Source organism: Odontomachus brunneus, unplaced genomic scaffold (assembly GCF_010583005.1).
Source record: "Odontomachus brunneus isolate Ranch 3 - 2012 unplaced genomic scaffold, Obru_v1 Obru_scaffold_117, whole genome shotgun sequence".
NCBI classification, from domain to species: domain Eukaryota; kingdom Metazoa; phylum Arthropoda; class Insecta; order Hymenoptera; family Formicidae; genus Odontomachus; species Odontomachus brunneus.
Window position 1 is genome coordinate 234,491 of NW_022639567.1, and position 25,250 is coordinate 259,740.

At 32.1% G+C, this 25,250-nt stretch overlaps 2 protein-coding genes across 4 annotated transcripts in view; one reads left to right on the plus strand and one right to left on the minus strand.

Moving 5' to 3' along the window:
- The first annotated feature begins 154 nt into the window (after positions 1-154).
- Positions 155-3,789, plus strand: LOC116849475 (nucleotide exchange factor Sil1). Of its 3 annotated transcripts, none has more exons than XM_032826651.1 (4): positions 155-520; positions 1,136-1,416; positions 1,664-1,929; positions 1,995-3,789. In XM_032826651.1, exons 1-4 carry the CDS (start codon positions 406-408, stop codon positions 2,746-2,748), a joined length of 1,416 nt encoding a protein of 471 aa, XP_032682542.1. In that variant the 5' UTR covers positions 155-405; the 3' UTR covers positions 2,749-3,789. The 3 variants fall into 3 exon arrangements, with proteins under 3 accessions (XP_032682542.1, XP_032682543.1, XP_032682544.1); XM_032826652.1 differs by lacking the exon at positions 155-520 and adding an exon at positions 583-992; XM_032826653.1 differs by lacking the exon at positions 155-520 and adding an exon at positions 583-878.
- Positions 3,790-4,171: 382 nt separating this feature from the next.
- The window catches only part of LOC116849476 (zinc transporter ZIP13 homolog), a 51,160-nt gene continuing 30,081 nt past the window's right edge, over positions 4,172-25,250 (minus strand). Inside the window, exons 2-5 of the mRNA XM_032826654.1 lie at positions 13,432-13,542; positions 9,365-9,618; positions 6,747-7,365; positions 4,172-6,289 (exon numbers count right to left, since the gene is read on the minus strand). Of these exons, the coding sequence (XP_032682545.1) occupies positions 6,093-6,289; positions 6,747-7,365; positions 9,365-9,618; positions 13,432-13,542 (1,181 nt within the window). The 3' untranslated portion in view covers positions 4,172-6,092. The remainder of the gene's footprint in view (positions 6,290-6,746; positions 7,366-9,364; positions 9,619-13,431; positions 13,543-25,250) is intronic.

Sequence of the window (25,250 nt, forward strand, 5' to 3'; positions counted from 1 at the left end):
GCGGAGCAAAGCGACTCGATGATGAGCCGAGCGGCGTTCGTATCGATTGCGAGCAAAATCAACCGGCGAAAAGCGATGTTTGACTGCGGGCCGATTCAAACGGCAAACGTGGCAACATCGCGCGCCCCCATTGGCCGAGACCGCTCTGGTGGCGAGTGCCCGTAACTACCGTCGGCACATTGGGCCCGCATTGACGGAATAAATAACGGACGCAACACGTGAATAACGCTCGAGTGTCGTGGGCAAAATGTCATGCGTGGCGGCATTCTGAGGAACGCACGTCGCACGTTTCGCCGGTCGATGACGAGCGAGTTTCGCGCACCTTCGTAAGGGATCATCCCCGCGGTGCCTTGGGGAAAATCGTCAGTGTCTCCGCGTCGGCCAGTCGGCTGCGTGCTAGTCAGAATGCGTGCCGACACGTACATTCTGCTGGCTTACCTCTCGCTCGCGATTGTCGGCGGGGCCGAAAAAAACGAGAGCATCTTTGTGGCCACGCACGAGTGGCAGACGGTGAAGAAAGGTGAGTTTTCGGAGCCGGTTGCGACATACGACGTGGGACTACTTTACGCCGACCACCACCGGGTCGTCTTTTCGCGTAACACCACGTCAGTCAAATCCGCCGTGGGCTCCTCTCGCGATATGTTGCGAAGATACGTCTTTCCCGACGTCCTCCCCGAGGACGCGTGCGCTCCGTCGCGCGATTTTCCGGAATTGTCCGGACGACGCACAATTCGCCTCGTGCGAAAAATAGTGCGGCGCGATGCGATCGCAAGCCGAGTGCTCCCAGTGACGTACGCTCGAGCGTGATTGCGAGGTGCAAATTTGAGAAATTTTGATCGCGGGACGAATCATCTCGAAATGATTGTTCTTTGTACAGTGTATGAGTCTTTTTTTTTATATATTAAAATGCGGACCACATATTCTCGTCTTAAATAATTTCAGTGCCAATGTGTCAAGAAACACAAATTGTTTATCTTTTTTAGAAACACAATGTAATGATTATTAATGTATTTTATTGCATGGATATATATTTTGATAGGAAAATTTGGTGTGGAATTCACCTATTTCAATGAATATTCAACATCAACAAATATATACTGATTGACTGGAATTTCATAAAAATTTGATTTGTTAGGAACTCCTATCCCGAAAGGACTCCATGTGAGGCATAATTTTATAACTGGAGTGATAGAAGCCAAGTTAATGAGTGATGAAAAGGATGTAGAAGAAGAAAATGAAGCTGCAAATCGATCCAAGTCGCTGGCATTACATCCTGATAAGTCAGTATTGGAAACTGAAGAAACAAATAATGTGAAAATAAAGAAGGAATCAGAGTCTTTGAAGTTTCCAATTGATGAGCTGAAGGCAAGATTGAAAAAACTTAAGCAAGAGGAAGCAGAGTTGTCGAATACAAATGTAAATATTCTTATATTAATAATGTTGAATGTTACATACTCTATTACAGATTATTATTTGAGTATCTTTATAATATTCTTCTGTGTGGTAATTACAATCTTTAAAGTTTTGCTTACTCAGTACTTTCAATATGTTGCATCATCTTGACTACAGCTGCATTATGATAGCAGTTTAAAGCTGATTAACCTTAAAATTCTCCAATGCAAAAACAATATAACTTTATTGTAACATTATTCTTTTATTTTAGGATGGAGAAATCCGACCAAAAACTGGGAAACATTTTAAACGTTTTTATGAAACTGTCAAAGAGGAGCTTAACGCTCTAAAGATCAATGTTACAAGCGATTCTGAATTATTGAAGAAGTTCTTTCAGAAATTTCTTTTTTACAAAAATAGTATCACTACAGGAACATTAACCAATATCGAGACCGAAGAAGTTTTGGATATTCTGAACAACTTGGAATATCTTCTTCACCAAATTGACAACGCTAAAGCATTCTCAGACATGGATGGGTAAGTAACAGTCACAATATTTCCAAAATAAGAAGCAATATCTGGTATGCTCTTTTTGATTACAGACTGACAAAGATTATATCACCATGCCTTAATGGAAGTAATAATGAAATAAAGGCGGAAGCGTTACGTCTTCTGGGAGCAGCTGTCCAATCAAATCCAAAAGTGCAAGCTAAAGCGCTCGAAAATGACTTCATCCAAAAAGTATTGCACGTTTTATCCACCAGCGGTAAAGTCGAGGTGAAATCCAGATGCCTTTTTGCTCTAAGTGCCTTAATACGTCAGTTCCCCGCTGCTCAGAAGGCTTGGATCGATCATGGCGGTCTGCAACTGCTTGGCAAGATTTTGTACGATGAGCAATTGCAGATACAAATGAAAGCGATGAAATTGATCAACGACCTAACGATCGAGAGGCAAAATCTACAAGAGATTTACGATGTAGAACAGCGTCAGCAGAAGACGAGAGAGTATGCCGTTACTGATTTCGAGCAGAAATTATTGAGGCACGATTATTGTAAACTTTTGAGTAATTTGATGATCAAGTGCTTCAAAGAAAAGTTAGCTGGCCAATTCAGCATAGAAAATAATGACTTTCTCGAAGTAGTTTCCGATAGTATGATTACGGTGTCTCCTATTTGTAGAAATGAATTTAAGAACATCAAACTGCTGCTTGTACCTGTTATAGATAATCTCCTACATTTCTATCAAAACCTGGATATTAAACTCACTATCGACGAAACTGATGTTCTAAAGAGTCTAATATTGCTGATCGAGAGATTGAAAATTACTATTTTTGAAGCACCTCATGATGAACTGTGAATAGTTTGAGGTGATATCTAAAGCAATCGAAAAAAAAATACGAAAGTTTTAGATAGTGCAGATTGGATTCTAGCCTTGTGTCAGCAAATGTAAAATTGTAATCATGTACTACGCGCAATAACATAAGGCTTTCCTGAGTCACGTTTATTTAAATAAATAAGAAATTTTGCAAGGAAAAAGGAAAACATCCAACTATTGTAAGAAAAGTTTTGGAAGTATGAAAGAAAAGATGCCACATGCAGCAAATGAATATTTGCAATGAATCTTAAGATTCCTGGATACTTGCCGCAAAATTCTTGATCGATGACATCAGAAGTGAGGAAATGCATGTCCAAAAATTGAATTTTGGACCATTTCTAAATAGAAAGACATTTGTATGGAAGAACACATTAGACTGTTTGATCATACTAGTAAAATGCTCTGAGAGCTATATATTTTCTCTTGACAGTTAATAAGTAGCTGTAAAATTAGTCGTGACAAGCAACTTTTCTCCTCTTTTTATTTGGAAATGTGATGTAAAAATTTTTAGCATTATTTCTCACTTCTCACGTCACAATCCAATATGACTACGTCAAATATCCAGGAGCTTTAAGAATTATTATTTAATAATTAATATCGTGAAAGATATTTTATTATTCTAAATGTAGTATTACACAACTCTCACTGTAAATAACTTATTACACTTGCATTAGTGATTAGTTAGAGTGGGCCAGTTTTTGTCTCTTGCAGCCGAAATATGGTGTACTCGAATCCAAGTATCAATGCAAGTACGAAATTGGATATTCTATTAAATTATATAACGTTAAGTTTATTAAATATTTTTTTAAATGTATAAAAATTATAACAATTAATATGACTTGGTGATTATTCGGGGATTATAAGAATTTTTTTTTTCATTGGCGTATCTTGTAACGTTCGAGTAAAGCCTCGTGGATCGTAGAACTCCCACAAACGTAACTCGTATATATGTATAATTACATATAAAATTCATATTTCTGCATGTAAGAAATATTAGAAATTATAATAAATGACTGAAAAATATGTATATATTTAAGAGGCATTTAGTTGCTTCAACTATCAGCTAGTGAATGTACATTTATTAAGTTTTTTGTTTAAAAATAATTTAATAAATTATTTTCTTTTCTACTGATTGTGTTTCATCTTATCGTCTAATAAGGTCCTTTAACATGTAATATAAGATAAGTAAAATATGAATGTGTGTATATATATATATGTATATATGTATGTGTATATATATATATATATATATATATATATATATATATATATATATATATATATATATATATATTGCAGAATAGTATATTTTATTTACAAATCATAGGGAGAGAATTAGAAATTACATATGACAGTTTCATTTGTAATCGTAATTCATAGAAAATATTTTTGTAAAAAACGTTCATTTCTAATTTTCCGAATACAGTTTTTATTTACAGATGCAAGAAAAAAAAGCACTTCCCTGTATCACACGCAATCAGAAAGTAATATCTTGTTTTTTCCACTTGTTAAGTACAAGTGTTGCTTTTATTTATGCAACTTGTAAGATATGAACATTTCGCATGAAACTATCAAGAGAAAACCACAATAATAAAATTTCATTAGTTCCACCAATTTTTATAAAGACCAACTTATAACAAAGAGTTTAGGATCATTTAAATATATTATCTAAATTTAATTTGGAATGTTTCTAAATATATGTAACGAAGTATTTTAAATATCCGACAATATATAAATTTTTCATAATAGTACTCACACAGACGTAAATATTATTAAGTGGTCACAATAAGTATTCAAAATATCTTTTTTTTTTTTTGCTTTAGTGTTTTACTTACAATTTCGTTAAGATTATATTAAATTAGCACCAAAATGATGATACATACAATTAATATTTTACTGATATGACGTCAATAAGATTCTGTAAAGGCGCGAATAAAAGGGACGTAATTTTATGTTTACTCCAGTTTACTCTTTACATATTTTACGGTCTATTCAAAAAGTAATCTAATTCTATGGGGTCTTATACACATTTCATTGAATACATTAAAAAGATCACTATGCATAGTATATAAATTCAAATTTTACAAAATTTGTACACAAATTTCACATTATCTGTATGTGTTCAATTTGTCGAATCATAAACTTAAATTTATGATTTCAATGTTCCAATTCTGTACAACACATGGAATATTTTTTCTCTTTATCATGCGATCATTTTTAAAAAAAGAAGGTGGAATAAATTTGATTGTTATATATATACAATTATCGTTAGGAACTTAATGTATACATTTTAGTATACATTAGTATACTTAATATACTTAGTATATATTAGTATACTTAATGTTCTCGTACGTGCTCCATAAATACACGCATGTAATAACGTGTCGCGCTTAGATTTACAAGCTCTCATCGCGATTTTTCACATGTCTTTCTAGTAAACAAGCATGAACATTATATACATCATATTTCAGGTTTCTTCACAACATGATATTTATACGTCAATACTGGTTTTAAATTTAATTTTTAACTGGTATCGCAGCATTTGGTTATCCAAAAGAGAATAGCCAGCTGTATCGATACTGGAAGGTATTGATACTGTCTCGATTATGATGGAAGATGTGTGCTTATTAATGTATAAACTATGCGAGATTTATAACAGCATTTCTCAAATTATCTTGTCAATATTAACGCGATAACATGTGTATAACTGTAGTTCCATGATAAATTAATGTACAAATTATACATATATTATTTTCGTAACGAATCTTGTTTCGCTGTTATCATCGCTTCAGACTTGGGAAAACAGTCCTTGCGATATTGTTCAAATACAGTCATCATGAAAATTGTACCTTTGCGAACGCAAATTAATCTCAATCAAATATCATAGAGAAGCAGAAGAAACTATGATGATAATCTCAGACTTAGATAATAAGATATTCCAGTGCTGAAGAATATTTCCAATATAAAACGCTACAAACCCTAGACTAAATCCAATTATATATACGCATATAATACATATTAATTAACATTAATCAATTGTGTATATATATATACACATATTTATTAATATATGTATTATATGTATATATATAAATATATATATATATATATATATATATTATACATCGCGTGTACATGAGTTTGGTCAGTCGATTCTCGTTGCTATATAGCCTTCAAATTTCATCACAATTGAGCAACAAGCATTGTATAACTTTATGGCAACTTCAGAGTACTGACACATACTAAGAAGTAGAGACGAGGGACCGGTGAAATTATATTCAATACATGTGTATATTAACATAATAGGATCTCCCTAGTTGACGGAACTAATTTTGCATGTGATCAAACATATTAGTAACGAATATCAACGCAGCCATTACAACGATCCCAAAAAGTAGAGCACAAAGTTGTTTTAAAGATTCCACCGGATTTGTTTCTTTCAATAGATCGGGCAAGATGGTTACCAGGCCGATATGTATGAATCCTCCTGCGGTTAACGGCAATATCCAATTGGTTTTCTCCCCTGGAAAAAAAGAGAACACATCAAAATTATTCACAATATCACATTTATGATAGATATTATATAATACACTTTTATATATATATATATATATATATATATATATATATATATATATATATATATATATATATATATATATATATATATATATATATATATATATATATATATATATATATATATATATATATATATATATATATATATATATATATATATATATATATATATATATATATATATATATATATATATATATATCTTATATGTAATACATATTTCTAAATTACAAAGAAAGAACATTGAATAATATTAAGATGGATAAACATTTTTGGGCACTTTGGTTAGCTTCAAAACATTTTCACATTTCAAGATAATTGCTTATTATTTCCCGTGCATTATGAAATTCTCAGAATCGAATTGAAGTGCGCGTACGCTCCAGATTTCAATCACTTACCTAGACCACTAGAAAAGAATACGGCAGCTAAAGCACCAACGATACCACCGCCAGCGGTAACCAACTGCGCCCGCGCAGCGTCCCATCTACTAAATCCGCTTCGTAGTAGAATGGCAAAGTCTCCGACTTCATGAGGTATTTCGTGCACCAAAATAGTAAACGTACTGAGGACACCTACATGGAAGGAAATGAGGAACGAACCACCCACAGACAAGCCATGAGTAAAATTGTCGAGAAAGTTCATCAAAAGGTTGAGGTAGCCCGGGAAGGACTGAGGATCAAAAAATTTGGCATGTGACAAATCGGATATGAGCTTGTTCGCCTTGACGATCAAACGGTCGACGATGCTGTTCTTCGGGATCGCGTAAGTAGCGGCAATTTTGTCGGTACGTAAAATCGTCGATGTGAAACCATTGGTTTTCGCCAATTTGTTCAAACAGATCTTCGTCTCGTCCATCAGTGGTCCGTTTGGGACATCCCCGTTGGGACATTTGCTCGCCAATGCTGATTTCATAACATCCACATCCTTATTGAAACCGTTCTTACGCGGATCTTTGATACCGTTTGGTGTCTGCATAAATCCATTTTTGTCCAATTGCTTCCGCAGGAAAATTTGTATCTGTTGTATAGCAAAGAACACGTTAGAACTTGATAGTATAAAACATTTCAAAATAATCTAGGACGTGTTCAAAACATTTGGGAAAGTGTATCCAAAAAAATATAATCTGATTGTTAGCGGATATTCTCTTACATACGGCCTCAAGAGAATTACTCTAAAATCAAAAGAAAAATATTCCAATGAAGAACTCTAGTTGTAAGGTAATCCCTAGTTGCAATGTAATAAAAAGAACTTTAGTTTTCTATAATCCCATATTCTAAGTAAAAAATTACCGAAAGATTGTTTCTTCTATTGAAGTGAACTATTAATCGGAAATCTACTAGATATTATTCTGACTTTTTTTCCTCTTGAACATGAGGAATATATTTACTTGAAGCAGACGCTTTCTTACCAAAAAAAAATTTCTATTAAAAACAAGATTTATACTATAGATAAAAGACAACAATTTTTTTCATTAAGTCTTAAAAATATTATACTTAAAATATTTTCCTTTCAGTTTTAGAAAAATCCTTTTAAGGTAATAATATAGATAAGAATTCTTTAAGAATAAGATTATATTTTTTTGGGTATGCCTAGGATGTCCTGAGAGTACAGTTGCTAGTAATTATTTTTTAAAATTAATTATTGTACTTAACTAACGTGTAAACGTCAGCCAATTCAACTGGAGATCGTTTGACTATTAATTAATTGACTATTTATTTTAATAAATTCAATCGAAGGCCGTTCGATCGGCAATTGATTTTAACGAATTCAATTAAAGACCGTTCAATTGACAATTTATATGAGTAAAGGGAATTAAAGATCATTCAATTAATAATTGAACTTAGCAAGTTTAATTGATGATGAACAAATTCAATCGATTCAATAAAAAATTGTTCACTGATACGAGCAGTGTCTTTAACGTGGGTTTTAACATTTTTCAATCATCGTCATTTTTCACAATATCATGATGCTTCAGGTATGAATATTATCCACAGAACTCACTGTATCACTCATCTGTATCACTGTGATTACTCATCTTGAGTAATCGAATGCTATTCGAGTGAATTGATTGAATTTATTTATATTAATCGTCAATTAAACGGCCTTTAATTAAATTCGTTGAAATCAGTCGTTAATTAAAAGGCCAGATCAATGTAACCTTTTAAAAAGAGTTGTATAATAATTAAGTAACTATCAAACTTTAAATTACTATTTTTGTCATTTAGAAAAACCTATAAGTATGCAGCATGTGGCGGAACGAGTGCAAAAAATATCGCTGTAATCAGCGGGAAAGATAGTGCTCGTTCTATCGAGAATTAAGATTAAAAACAAAAAATTTCTTAAATAATATACTTGTAATTTTGAAGGATGAATTTAAAAAATTCAGAAAAAAATTAAACTTAATATCTTCTTTAATAGTGCAGAATAACAAAAGATCAAATAGAAATTTTGATATTCAATTTTTAAACAGCTATCTGCAATTTTCGTTTCACAGTTTAAAATTTTTTCATCTTCCATTTACAAGTATATTATTTAAGAATATTATTTAAGAAATTTTTTGGTTTTCTAATTTTTCAGATCATTAGAACGGGCGCTATCTTTCCCGTCGATTGCAACGATATTTTTTGTAGTCATAAGTTCGCTCATATGTTGCATATTTATTTATATATTTTTCTAAATAACAAAAATAGTAATATAAAGTTTAATAGTCACTTAATTAATATATAATGTTTCAAAACATTTGGTTGATCCATTTTCGCAAAATTAAGTCCCAAAAATACGATGTTTTCCAGAGCATTACATTGGTCTGACCTCTTAAACATTCTTCAACTGATTTTGCTCAAATCAGTCGTCAGCTAGTTGAATTAAAACGTATTGTTTCAAATCAATTATTAAATTGAGAAAAATTTAATTGACATTTTTACATAGGCTTGAATACATCTGAAACGTTCTCAGGACATTTCTAGTGAGAACGTTTTGAACACACATCACTTGTAACTTTTTTTATTATATTTACCTCGTCGGTCGTATTTTGCAAGCAGTCCTTTGCGAAACCGTTCTTCTCGGCGGTCATCAGCGTGATACAGTTATTGTTGTCTATCTCTTTCTCCGGGCTCATATTCTGACTGGAGGTTTCATCATCAGTCTGTTGTTCCGTAATGATCGGCGCTTCCTCATTCACGGCAGCGATGATCTTCTCGAAGATAATGAAGAATAGAAGAGCGGACAATATCCACAAGCCAGCCGGTGTAGACGCTTGGCTGTTTTTGGCTGTAAATAAATGTACGCGTCAACAAATGCGCAGAACGTGGGACACTTGCAAATGGAAAGACAACAGATAGATCGTGCAAGATAGGCAAGATAAAACGAAGCATTCGCTCGTCAAATGAATTAAATGTCACTGACGACATAATCATCCGTCATATAATGTATTGTCTATGCAACCTCGTTAATCGACCGATCGATTCGTATTTATGCACGCATAAATCACGCATTCTTCGATACACCGTCGCGTCAGACGACGATTTCACTCGGATTACGCAATTTAACATACCGCCTACGTAATCCAGTTCACGGTATCGTCGAAAGCGACGAACGGAAAACGCAAATGTGTCGAGGGATCTGCAATTCGAGGCACTGATCAATTTACACATAGCAGTATTATCAGCCTCCACTAGATCGTCTCGAAATCTCTAACGCGATTCGGTCGAGAGGGCATTTCATTTACGTGGGCACAGCTGGCAATTCAAATCCCGCAACCAGCGCACAATAGAGTTCGAAGTTGTCGCTTAAGTCGTTCATAAAGCTCTTTCTCTTTATCTCGCAGCAATGCGCTCCGACGTGCAGAAGCTCGAGAAACGCATTCACGCTGCTCGTACGTGGTACATACATATGACAGGCGAACAATAAAAACGGAGAAAAGGGAAAGCTCCTATTGGCAGATTTAAACCTATTAATAAATCGAGTATGCTACATTAAGATTAAAAATATTTGAGAAATAAAAAATATTCGATGAGTACCAATAAACTATATTTCCTTATATTAATATAAATTTACATATACATATTTATAGGGTTGGAAAAGTTACTTTTTAAAAGTAATTAGTTACAGTTACAGTTCACCTTGCTGAAAATGTAACTAGTTACAGTTACAAGTTACTAGTTACAGTTACTGGCTATGAAAAGTAACTCGTTACAATTACTTAAAAAGTAACGAGTCGTTACTTTTAAGTTACTTTCTTGAAATGATTGTAAATTATTATTGTAAATACAAAAATCTTACATTTTAAGCTTTACTAAAATGTAAGAATTGAATTGTATAATTAATATCTATCACATTAATTAGTCTATCCACTTAACAAATGTCGAATCTGTACTTAACATAAAAATTCAATAATAGTCTTGTAGAGATAAAAGAATTTAATTACATGCTCCATAAATACGTTGATACATGTATTAAATTAATATACGATTACTATATAATTTTAATTTTATTTTACGTTTCTCAAGTATTAAAGTAACTATTAAAGTAACTGTTAAAAAAATTACAAGTTACTAAAAATAAGTAACTAAGTTAAATTACAGTTGGGAAAAAAGTAATTAAGTTACACTTATCGAAAAAATGTAACTGTAACTGTAACTTCGTTACAGGATTGAGAAGTAACGAGTTACTTCCCAATCCTGCATAATTATATGTGAGAAAATTTGATTTCATCAAATGAGGAAATATATATTTTCTTAAAACCTTCAGTAGCTTTTCATGAAAGCATTTGTTTAATCCTAATTGTTTAACTCTGGTTATATTTAATTTTTTTTTTAGATTTTTATCAGCATTTTTACGAGATATAAATAAGCGAAAACAGAAACAAACTTAATGTGCCAAATTGAGATGTCCAAATCATATGTGTCACATGTGAGTTAAATAAAAAATTATGTAATAAAAGATGTAGATTTAAGTATATTATTAATGTGCACATCGAGTATTTTTTTATTTTGTAAGTATTTTCTTGTCAGTGTAGCTAACGATTCCTCTTATAATATTATCTTCTTTGATATGTCGCAATGCACACTTAGAAACAAAGTGATTCATCTTCTTAGAAAAATGTAATTTATTTTTCCTCTATTGTGCTATATCGTTTCTATAAATGAGTATATTTTTTGTTTATTTTTGTCTATTTCTTTGGTGCAAAGAGAATTTTTCTTCTATATACTTAATAAAATAATAATAACAAAGAATCTAGAAATACTAAGACGCGTTTCCACTTACAAAGTGCGTCGTATCGAACGATACATATCACGACGATAGGGAAATCGTAATATAACTAGTTAGCTAAGCCGTTGCGAGGCTCATTAATACAATCCGAGGTTATTCGCTTTTTTCACACGCATTTCCACGCATTCCATCGCTGACGCGCGTGTTGTTATTGTTGCATATGCCGTAAATTCATTAAGTGGCGTATGAATATATTCCACATTGTGTAATAATAATATGATGCATATATCGAAGAAAACATTAAAAAAGGATTTCATAACAAATACCAAAATTTGGTAGTTGTTGCTAAATCATTCAAATAATGCGGGCCAAATATAAAGTAATAACTAGGAAATAATTTAGTTATATAGAGTAAATATATATTTCTCGGAACTAAGATTTAGTTGCTTGAACTACATATTTAGGTAATCAAACTAGATTATGGAATTTAGTGCCAAATCTTGGTAGCAGAAAATGAAACATATTTGTTAATTATTATTGAAGCTTGTGCCCGAGATGAAAATTATTTATGTAATTTTTTTATTTTATTAAAAAAATCTCATCGTACTATTTAAACTATTTTAATACATTAAAGTTAAGACATTAGACTTTAAGGCCGGTATTCATAGTCAGATTTTATATTTAAGACCGTCTTAAGTTTATTTTCAGATGATGTACGGATCATTTTTCATTGATTATGAAGTATCTGAAGATAAACTTAAGACAGTTTTAAATATAAGATCCGACTATGAATACAGCCTAAGACTTTAAACTACTTTAAGATATCTATATTTTTTTATTTTTTACATAGACGCTTTTTATCGCTTTATACGTGAATTTCCGTCTGTGGTTTCATCATTCGATCCTGTAGCGACACCTCATCTTTTCTCAGACCAGCTAACTCATTACTCAGCTTATTTACTTTATGCTTTATGACGATATATCTTTGTACTTACGCTTATGATATATTTTTAACTTTTAAGAAACGCTATATTTACTAATATTGGCAATGCTATATTTACTAATATTAAAAACAACTTAACAGTCGATATGCAACGAATATCATTAGGTGATATATATTAATACAAGTATAGTTGATAGTCACTAAATGTTTAATGCGTCAATAAGATAAATATTAACAGTTATCAAATATTTCATCAAATAGAATTCAATGATTTCATAACACTTACTAAATATTCGATAATAGTTGTCAAATACTTGGTAACAGATATTAAATATTTCATAATTATTACTAAGATCTTTAGTCCATTTGATCGTGATTAAAAGTCCTTTGTACATCGAATCTACCATTTGTATCTGACTATTATTATCATATTTGGTATTAGTTGCCGAATTTTTATTTTGGCAAATTCGATTGGAAGCACTAATATGCAGCAGTGCACACTATGGTCGTTTCATAATCCGTTCTTATATTTAAGATCGTTTTAAATTCGTCTCCGAATGCTCCGTAATCAGTGCAACGACTTGTATAGCATCTGAAAATGAATATAAGACAATTTCAAATATAAAACTCTATAAATACAGCTAAATATAAAAACAGACTATAAATCAATCTTAGTATGCACTGATGCGCACTAGTACTTTCAATCGAACTCGCCATTAAATCCTATAACTACACTTAGCGACAATTACTAGTCTTTTTTTCAGTGTAGACGAGTTTACTTTCACCGGTGATTCTGCGCGTGTCGCAATCGATATTTCCGTTTCTCGCGACATCTCTTCGACAACGCGTGTGACTTTTTCACGATACACCGGAATTCAAATGCTTTTTACGAGCCGGACCCCCGGCGCAAACAGAGCGTGAAAAATTACCTTGTCTCCGAAATTCGCTCTCGAAGGCCTCCGGTAAGAGGTGAAGAAAAACATCACCCAACAACGCACCCACGGCGAAGCTCAGCAGGATCCTCAAAGTGCCGCCGTTTTCTGCAACAAGGAAAGTGAAATTGTTATTCATTCAGACACATTAACTCTAAATACAAATATTTGTAAGCTGAAGCGTTCGTTACACGTGAGATGTATGCAAACGAGAAACAGAGAGAGAGAGAGAAAGAGAAGTAATTAAACATTCAGTCGGGTTCACGTTGCTACGCGTGTGTCCCTTGCTTGAAAAAGCGTTCCAGCGTGACTTCGTCCTCGAATTCAAAAGTCGATTCCCGACTCAACTTCCAACGAGCGTGTATGCGAATTTTCCGAGAGCGATAGTGCGCTCGATTATTGAAACCGCAAATCGCGCGGACGATCGTTTACCATCGCGGGCGCGTATGGTACGCGGAGATAAGTTGGCGTAGTGTGAGCTCACACGACGACCGCAAACTATGGATATATCGTCGCTTCTTCGTCGTCGTAGGTCACAGAACTCGTGATGTGGACACAATTGGCGCGTCCCGATATACTATATTGCTTCCGCTATATTTCTCTCGCTTTGCAAATCGAACGAGTCATGCATGTACGAAAATAATACAGAAAATTATAAATAAATAAATAAAATAAATACTATAATAAAGAAAATAATAAATAAGTAGTAAAAATCACAAAATAATGTAGTAAAAAAACAAAATTTTTCTATCTCTTGGGTGGAATTATGATCGCAGTTATTATATATTTGTTTAAAAATGTTATATACGTTTTGACTTTCTGCTACACAAACGATTATTAATGTATTATATATAATCATATTTACATTTATATTATTATATTAAATTTCTTACTTAAGTTAAATTAAATTTGCTACTAATTTATTTATTAGTTTAAGTTAACACTTGACTCATTTGAAATTAACTAAGTTACGTCAGTTAACAAAGTTGTCAACTTTTTAACTTGATTGATCTTATGAGTCAATTTTTAACTTGAACTTATATTTTAAAATGCGTTAACTTTAACCTATTAACTTCTTTTATAATAACTTATCAATAAATAATTTATCAATATTAAAATAACTTATCAATATTAAAAGCTATGGGCTGTTTACGATATAAATCAAAACTAAAAACTTAAAAAATGTAAGTAGAATTTTTCGTCTCTGGGAGCGCTAATGTTTTTTTTTTCGTATAGAATTCTCAGCACAAAGCAATCGACATTTTCTAAGAACAATTACCTTTTTATTATTATTATTTCATATAAATTTAACTTGCGATAAAGTTAAAAAAACATATATGTTTAGTATAATTAACTTTTTTAATAAGTTAATTCAACATTAACTTAACTTTTAATTTAGTTTTTGTTTACGTAACTTTGAACTTAACCAATTAATTTTATAAGAGAGCCATTAACTTTACACTTAACTTAGAGTTAAGTTTAAAAATAAATGTTAACTCACCCAAGCGTAATAATTTTTAACCTATTATGTCAGTACAATTAAGTTGTGAAACCAAACATTGTAGAATAAAATATAATTTTAACGTAACTTTTACTGCAATATCTTCTCCGTGAGGACTCGCGACGTCTCATACTTCGCGCATTTCCACGTGCAAATTGCAACTCGTCGTGCCGGAACATCGTAATACGAGTCGCGATTTATTGACGAGTTGTTGATTGATTTTTTGTTCGTTGAAACTTTGTTCGCTGAAATAAGTATTGCGATATCAAGAATCGCAACACGATGCCGCAATCGAATATGATGCAGTGGAAGATGCGGCGTATCGTGAATTGATTAGGGGAGACGGCTGTTGCGAAGGCGAGCTCGATATTCCGTCGAGCGACATACATAGCTGCAATCGCTGCGCGAGTTACGATAATAAATAGGAAAGTCCAAAGTTACCAGGCCGAGTATGAAGTGACGCAGCTGATAATTGTCGTCGATAGACAGCGTGCGCGTGAGGATAACTGTGCATTTGCATCGCGATAGGCAGAGCAGAAAATTCCACAGTTCGCTGCTCGTCCGATAAGCACTATATGATGTCAACGCGTGATTCATGTGGAAAAAGCGAGGAAATGGCGTTGCACGGGAATATAAATAATGCGTAGGCGAGCCTTGATTCACATGCACATCACGACGCGACCATTTAAATCGCCGTTCTTCTTCTTGTCGCGCTTCTGGCGAACTCATTAATCGCGACCTCGGAACTGCAACCGGTTAACACTCCTGGTGGAAGTGTATGTAATTTGTATAGACACCCACTCAGTTATTGTCTAGCAATAGTGCATTCTCATTAGCTGCAGAAATACTGCGTAGGAAATAGACAAGAACTGGATTCAGATTCAGTGGAAGCAGTTTACTGTATAATGTGTGAACCGATTCTTTTCAAGTACCAATAATATTAACCTTTTGAAGCCTTCTGGTATATATATGTACCAGCACTAATTTCTCAAAGACTGAAAATTTATTTTTAAATATAAAATGATACGAGGATATACCACGCAGTCTTCTACACGTGTGCAAAATACGACAGCCGAATTTGCATTTCAGATTATGTTTTGACTATTTAGTTAGTATACTATAAGTGTGTATATCAGTTTTTTGACTCTGTAATCTAAAAAACGTATATTTTTTGTAATATTGCGGTTATATTTTCCTAAGATTTTACTAACATAACTATTGTTTGAAGATTTTTTGCAAAAATTTTTGCCTCTTTGCAAAAATTGTTTTTCTAAATATCACTTATTACCCCTTTGTTTCAATATAATGTTGATAAGAAATAAATTATTTTGCAAGACAAGACTATTGGTTCATTTATTTATCACACTTTAAGACTGATAAATATAATACCAGCATCCTTTTACAATCCCTATCCATTTGTATATCAAAATACGTAGCCAAGCTTTTTATTTAGACTTGTATTGATTATTAAAAACTATAAAAGTTACAGATAACACATCCTGAAAATTCGTTTTCAAAGGATTAATACAGTTTTATAATGTACATGTCTATCATTATGATGTCTATCGTGAATAAACATAGAACATATTTATTTATGTTGTTAGAAAAACGGGATTAAAATGCGTGAACAATGAGTGAACGTATAAAGAAATATAGAGTAAGAAAAGGAAAATTTGAGGAAATAAGATATTTGACAATATTTTAACGTGACAGAGATGGCAACTAAGGTTACGAATGAAAGTGAACAGAAGACAAATGGGACATATGTTAATATCACAGAATTTTATTGCGATGAAAACACATTAGACTATTCTGATGACAATGATATAATTGGTAACTGTCATAATACACAGCTCAGACTCAGAATTTGATTAAACAGTACAATTAATTTTGCGCAATCAATACGACGTAAACTTTGCAAAAAAAAGTCAATATTTTGTCGGTAAAGTTTCGAAGTATGTGGTATCCCCTTATAATTTGAATCTATAATCTGGGTGCCACAGGGAGAGTTTAGAACCTCTGATATAAAACTTTCTAAATTTCACAAATAGTTGAAATACAAATTCTATGACTGTTATCTATATTGATTCAATACAAAACACATATCGCAGTGTTTGTTAGTCATTTATCCGTCTTAGTTTCTCGTATCTAGATAATTTTCGCTATGACTGCAAAATCATTTTTTTTTAGTGACGTAACAAATTCTTTAATAGCACATTTTTGTTCCTAAAATATAAACAACACATATGAAATAAAAGGATAGTCAATTATTATACAATATTGATCTATTCTATAGTCATAAAATTCCGTAGTAATTTTTACTATAAATTCTCTCTACGTATCATAAGTGGGATAACTGAATTTGAGACTAATTTAGTAATTTTAATCGGCTTCTATGCAGTATCTGGGAAAATCTTGAGAAATCTCTGTGCGGGTAAATGCGTTTTGGTTAAATGAAACAGATTTTCTGGTTCTTAAGAACCGAATTTGGTTCATAAGAACTAGGAATGCTGTGTGCTTCGACCAAAACGCATTTAGTTGTATCATTGTCACGTTAATTCAATCAATCTTTTTTCTCTATGTATAAGTTAGATTCTTCGTTTCACAAGAACATCCATTTGGAAAATTGACACCGCGTTCATATCCGAAATAGGTTTAAATATAACGCTCGACAAACGCCCATCACGTGTCAGTTTCATTCAATCGCGGTTCGTGATCGCTCCCTGAGCAAAGACTAGCTTATTTCTCGAGAATAGTGGCGAAGGTATTCGTGGGCGTCGATTCTATTACATGAAACTAGATGGGAAAATAAGAGAAGGAAGATTGAATGCGTGGCTACAAATTCGTTCTTTCGTTCATTCGGCGGATCCACAACTGGTCGTCCGTTTTACGACGACCTACTTCTTCACTTACCGTTCTTACAGCATACTTTGATATAGATTGCATCAGTCAGAAACAAGAGAAATAGAAGAAAAACGCTTTGACGTTTTGATTAGCATAAACGGTATAAATAAGTAGGAGCGTTGATAAAAAAACAAATATGCATAACGCTGACGGTGCAAACTACGAGAGAAATAAACAGATTCTTATCTTTCTATCTTTTATTCGCGTTCTACAACTCTTGGAAATAAATTGTGCTCTATGAGCAATTGTTTCTCGATATTGCGTCACGATATTGTCTTTTATTATGAATGAGCCGTTGAGAAAAAATTCCATCTCGTCCCAAGCGCAAGTCGTACAACTTTTCCTTGAGCGCAAATATGTAGAAGAAAAGAACACTCTATTGTTTTGAAAACACTTTTATTCCTAACATGCAAATTTTAAAATAAGTTTACGTGGCATTAAATGAAGATAAGTAATCAATGCGTTTTATATGTGATTTAACAAAGAAAAAATTTTTATTATTCAAGAATAATTTTTATGAATGGAAAGCACAACATACTGGATTGAGTATGTGATGTTTTTTCAATGTCGGAAGATGATATTGTTATCATCTAAATAATCATATTGCACTTCTTGCGAAACTATTATAATATTCAAGTGAAATTATAACATTGTTGTAATTCAAGATTTAAAAATTCTTCTAACAAAATTTTATATTGTAGCTTACGCATGAAACAATGTTTGCTAATGAGTATATTAGTTTTAAGTACTAGTTTAGGATACTAGTTTCTGTATATTATAGTCCAATAAAGAGTCTTTTTTCGAGACAATACAAATAGAGATGAAAATGACCCAGTCTGACAGTAACTTACTCGGTAATTTTGGAAAGCTGATAAAATGGTAATTTAGGAAAAAAATTACAGAAATAAAAAAATTTTAGTATAACTCAAAAGTAAAACTTTTGAGTAAAACTCAAAAGGAGCATTTAGCCTTTAAAATAAGTAAAACACTTTAACTAATACGTTTTCCATAAAATAATTTGATACTATATATATTGATATACTATATATATTGATATACTATATATAGCATAAAAATAATTAGGAAGCTAAATACATAGTAACCAGAGAAACTTTAAAAAAGATTTTAAAGTCTCAATTTATATCCATACCTCGAAAATAGTCTCAATTTATTATTATATCCATACCTCGAAAATAGTCTCAATTTATTATTATTATATTATTATATTTTTCATATCATTTTACAGGCTTACAGCATTTTTATTTATTACTTTGCTGTTTCAATGGCTAGATTGTGCTATATAATTGAAAATTTTTAGTAGTATTTCAAGAAATGAAAATTTTTCTCGAACAATTGTATAAATAATTTCCTTTCTTTCATCTAAGAGACATTTTAGAGATTGTCAGATATATAGGGTGTCTCACACTCTCTTCCGGACATTTTGTGGGGACGTAGAACAGGTTGAGGTGAACATAAAAGTCCTATGCCGTTTTGCGATATTCGCAATAATTATCGAGATATTAATTGTAGAAAATTTGTAAATGATCATGCAGGATATGGTAAATGAGTTATAATAGCGACTGCCGTAGTGTACTTATACTTTAGGTCAAATTGAACAAAAAAGTCCTCTACCATTTTCCAAATAATCACATAGATTTTTAATTATTAATTAAAGAAAATGAGTGCATTATCACGAAAAATCGTGCAATAATCTTCTTTAATTAATAATTAAAAATCTATGTGATTATTTGGAAAATGGTAGAGGACTTTTTTGTTCAATTTGACCTAAAGTATAAATACACGACGACAGTCGTCGCTACTATACTCATTTACCATATTCTGCATGATCATTCACAAATTTTCTACAATTAATATCTCGATAATTATTGCGAATATCGCAAAACGGTATAGTACTTTTATGTTCACCTCAACCTGTTCTACGTTCCCACAAAATGCCCGGAGGAGAGTGAGACACCCTGTATATTCGATAAAAATATAAGAAGAATATTGTTTTATTTTATGTGCGCATTAGTGAGGAAAACATGAATATTTGTGCATGAAACTATCAAAGACAACAAATTTTACTAAAATTACTAATAAATTACTATTTTACGGTATATTTACCGTAAGTAATCGTAACTTTGAATCTAACAGTAATTTTACATCTCTAATTAAGTTAGGAATAATAAGAAGTATATTCACGGTACATTGTGACGCGGTAGAGTACTTTATCTCCGTCGTATCTACATCTCTATCGTATCTATCGTGTCTTGATTTCTCCTCGCGCAGGAGCGGTAATTAAAAGCTGCTTTATCAGCAAGCTCGGTAGCCTAACCTCTCTCAAACCGGGAGAGAGAATCGCTCCAGGATCGCTCCTGGCCACGAGGAGCGTTTCACTGAAAATTTTACATGCGGATATAACGTGCGTGGCGCGCAACGACAACGCAAAAGTGGCAGATGACGTTTTATCTTTCGCGTCCTTTCGAGCAATTGCTCCCGCGAAAGCGCGCGCCGCGTTTCTCTACGTTAAAGCAGGATAAAGCCACGTAATCGTTGCACGTCAGATTAAAAAAGAGAGAAAGAAAGAGAAACAGCAATCGCATGCTATTACGCGATATGCGGTAATACGCGAACCCGTGTAACGTTATATAGGCGTGATCTTTCGGAACGTGTGACGCGTTATCGCGCTAAAATATCATCGCGGAACCGGTATTTGCGACAATACAATCGCGCGAAATACAACTAGAATAAAAGCCGAGGACAAATCCATACGGTATTTTCGGCGAGTCACATTTAGCGTGTGCAGTAAGTATTGTTTGTACGTGCACAGAAAAAAGAACATTCTTGCTTTGAAGATATGCCTTCATTTTTGACATGTAAATTTTCAAAATGTGATTATACAGTGTTAAGTGATGACATTTGCAAGAATATATTTTATACGACTTTCAACGAGGACAAATCTGTGTTCTCTTTTATTATTGAAAAATGATTTTCACGAATGGAAAGGATCAAATGTTGGATTGAGAATGATATTCTTAAATGTATGTTATTATACTTAGGTTTTTACCTATCCACTTTCTATTTTCACTAATCTATTTAATCCAAGCTATTTACTCTCACCTATCCGCTTAAAGCTAATATTTAAATTAACAATAATTGTTTTACACATGAAACAATCATTGTCTTACGTATAAGAAACGATATATAATTTTGTTAGGAGAATTTTGAGGACTTGAATTTCAATATTTTAATTTCATTTAAATATCATATAATAATCTCGTGAGAAGTATTGGGTTGTCGGAAAAGTCATGACGCATTTTTGCAACAGATGGCGCTAGTTCATTTTTGGAAGTACTAAAGTCATTCGCATCTATATTATTGCTATGTCATTTGACAGCTGACAGTTCTAGCTTCATTCTAAAAAAAAGATTGAGCGATTTGGTTGAGTTTTGGAGATTTTATAACAAGTTGAAGATGAAAGTATCGCTGTTTGAAGTAGCGAAGATATGGTAACTGGATAGAGTTATTACCCGACCATGTATATCCGATGCGGTGTGTATATCACACCGCGATGGAAATTGCTGTTCTCGGATATTATTACAGAATTTATACGCAAATTCTTGTCCAGTGGTGCGGACCGTGGGCATTTCGGCGTGAAATGTTCGCCACTATGATACAGATTCCGGGGCGAAGAGGCAATAAATAATAATCTTATGGCGCGCGATGCGTCCCATTATTCGGTATAATTTATCGCGATTGAACAAGGCTGGAAAATTAAGCGCGAAGCGTTTGCGATGAATTTTCATAAATTATAGATCGATTAAATCATTGTTTGTTCAGCAATCGCCGCCTGGCGACACGCGCGCCTTTCGTTCGCTTCTACTTTGTTATTGAAACGCGATGTGTACTTGAAAACTCATCATGTCGGATGACGTTTTATATGTCGCAATAATCATATGCGCGGCACGAACTCGCTACATGTGCTTGGATCACCCGTTTTCTTTTGTCTTCTTTAACCTTCTTATTCTTTTGATTTCTTCAATTTAATTATTTCTTCAAATTACTTTCTTAACATATGATGTTATACTGATATATTAGATCACAATCGTATCTTCATACATTAAAAGAAGGATTTCGTAACAAGCAGCAAAATTTGATAACTGCACACAGAAGAATATTATTCTACTACTAATAAAGTCGATCATACGGTTTGCTTTCCTTCTTTTAAGTGTTTCTTTTAATGGTTATTTTCAACAAAGAATATTTTCTCGATAACAATCTCAAAATGTAATCATCAACAATTTTAGAAAAGCTCATTATCATGTGTCTAAAAAAGAATTTATTTTTTTTACAAAAATATTATAAAACTTTATCGAAGAAAAAATGGTTTTATGTAGTAAAAAGTCGACTTTATGTAATAAAAAATTCGTAAACCGAACTTTTGTTTTAAATTAATATTTTTTATTGAAATGCTAAATTTACTAGAATTTAGAATAAATTTAAAATAAAATTACGAATAAATTTGTTGAAGATATGTAAACTTATGAAATACATGAAACAAATAACATTTGTTCGAATGCAGTATTATTAAATCATGTAGATAAATACGGACTAAATGTGCTATGATAATTTTGTTATATAAAATAAACATATTCATGTATAACATAGTTTTCAGAAACAAGATATAATTACGGATGCTTGAACTAATACATTTAGATTATCAAATTAAATTTTGGAAATTAATAGCAAGTTTTAATAGCAGAAAATGAGATACTCTTTGTCAGTTATTACTAAGTTTATGGTTGGAAAAATAATAGTTTTACGCAATAATAATTTTACGTAATAATAGTTTTACGTAATTTTTTTCATTCAAGAAACTTCACCGTTCTGCTTAAACTTTTAAGAAATCTAACATACTGATAGCTATCGATACAGCTGATAGAGTCGTTAAATATTTAATTGTCTTACTGAGATAAATATCAAGTTATTGGATATTTGATAATGATTTCACAATATCTACGAAATATCTGACAATAGTCATGGAATATTTGGTAATACGTTAAATGCTTAGTAATTGTTATTAAGTTTTTCAGATCATTTAATTGTGAATAAAAGTCTTTCATGTTTCTAATTTTCTAAGTATTTTGTAATTATAATTATTATACTTGATAATAGCTATCAGATATTTAACTAAAATCTGCAACTAAATGCATTTCATAAGTATTACCAGTCTTTTTTCAGTATATACGGAGAAAATATTACAGTACAAATTACAATAAAATTTTTGTAATCGTGGACTATATAGCATTATGACTGAAATTACAATATATTTACAATATATTTATTTAGAAATATTATGCTACTATATTTAACTTTTTACTACAAAATTATTATAATTACTCTTCAGTGGTTTTATGTCATATATTAAGTAAATCATTGAATTTACTATATTTTTGTAATAATTTATATTATAATTTCGGTATAACCTAGTTTTATAAAAAAAAAAACACTGTAAAAAAAATAATTTCAACATAATTTTTACTAGAATATTTTTCCCAATATCAAATTAAACATATTATTAAAAAGCAAAATATATTTAATATTGTACGACTATCATATCATATTTCAAATTAAATGTTATTAATTAATAGCGACTTACAAAAGTAATTTTTATAACATATTATATTTTTATTGTATATCTAAAGTAGTTCTTAAGAAAATGTTGAAATGGATAACGTGCTCCAAAAATGTCAATCATAGGTTATCTTTTTCATATTTCATATGTAGAAATTTTATGCTTTGTTTTGCCATATTACCAGGAAACATAACTACGCATATATATAGAAATCTTTCTGAGAATTCTTCATGTACTTTTGAACTTCTACATTCAGTTGTAAAGATACAAAATGAGTTCCTCGAAATTTTCATTAGCAGAACAAACGTATGTGCAGTATAAGCTGCAGAACTTTTGTATCAAGTAAATATTTATGTCAATTGACAGCTCGAGATGTCAGTTTTTCGTTGTTTTCGTCACATATTGAGTAATTCTCCAATTAATTTTTGTACATACTTTTATTGTGTAAGAGTATTTGTAATTCTGTACAAACAATACAACATAAACTTCATAGAAAAAGTTAATATCTTGTTGGTTAAATTTTTCAATATATGGCATCTTCTCAACTCTAGAGTTAAATAAATAAATAAATTCCAGAGTAAATAAATCTGTCTATTTAAAAACATGTAGGCATCTTTTAGAAGTCTGTAGGTCATTAATTAATTTTAATTACTTTTAACTTTCTTCCTTTTCATATCTCCTTTATATATGTCGCGATACCTCTTGCTGACAAAATGGATGCTTCGAAAATATTTCGAGGAGTCCCAAACGGACCACCTTTGACATTAGAATTATCTTTGATCACGAGAGGAATTACAAAGTAATAGCATTAGATTTGTTCGTGTTGCTTGCACTTTTGACACTTTTATACTTAATATTCGTTGCACACTAGATGCGAATAAGCGAAATCCAATGAGAGCTCTTCTTTCTAAAGAGAGGTTCAATGTGCAACGGGCGTTAAGTGTAAAAATATCAAAAGGACAAGCAACATGAACAAACCTATTGATCTTTCACGATCTCCTTTCGGGAGATCGGATTTGGGAGCACGCGAAATTTTACTACGTGTATACAGTTCGTAATGTTCACTTATTAAAGGGACTGGAGGGCTGGAGAGGTCAGATTGCCTGAAAATCATGTTTGTTTTTTATGACGAACTGAATGAATATGCAAAAGTGTTATTTTGACGTATATTTATACAATATATAAAGGGAAGAAAAATATAATTTTGGTGAACAAATACTCAATATAAGTGTATGGTACATGCAGTTAAAATATATTTTGTTTTTCTTTTTAAGGTCGTCATTTTGCAGTAATATCTTGACTCTTAGTGGTTCAATTAAGCTGGATTTTAGGAAAATTTCCGTAAGCGTCATAAAAAATTGTGAAAAAACAAGCGATTTTCAGATAATCTGACCCTCTAGTCCCCTTAAACTGATCGACTTCAAGTTACAATCGTTTGCAGAATATTCGGAATGACGCTGATGCTGACGGGATTAGAAACGAATGCTCGCTGTTAATGCAATTCGCACGCGGTACGTCGCGAATTCACAGCAGATGTTGGAGCTGTTATTATTCTAATAACTCTATTGCGCAATTGAATCGAGAATTATGAGGATCATGAGGATCAGTTGTGTGGCAAAGTTCCTGTGGCTCGAGATACGAAAAGCGACGCAATCAAGAAAGAAAGGCAGAGAGATAAAGAGAGAGGGATGGAGAAGAAGGAGAGGGAAATAGAGAAAGAGAGAGTGGGGGAAGAGAGAGAGAAATATGATTAATGTGGAACTATTTCGTAGAAAT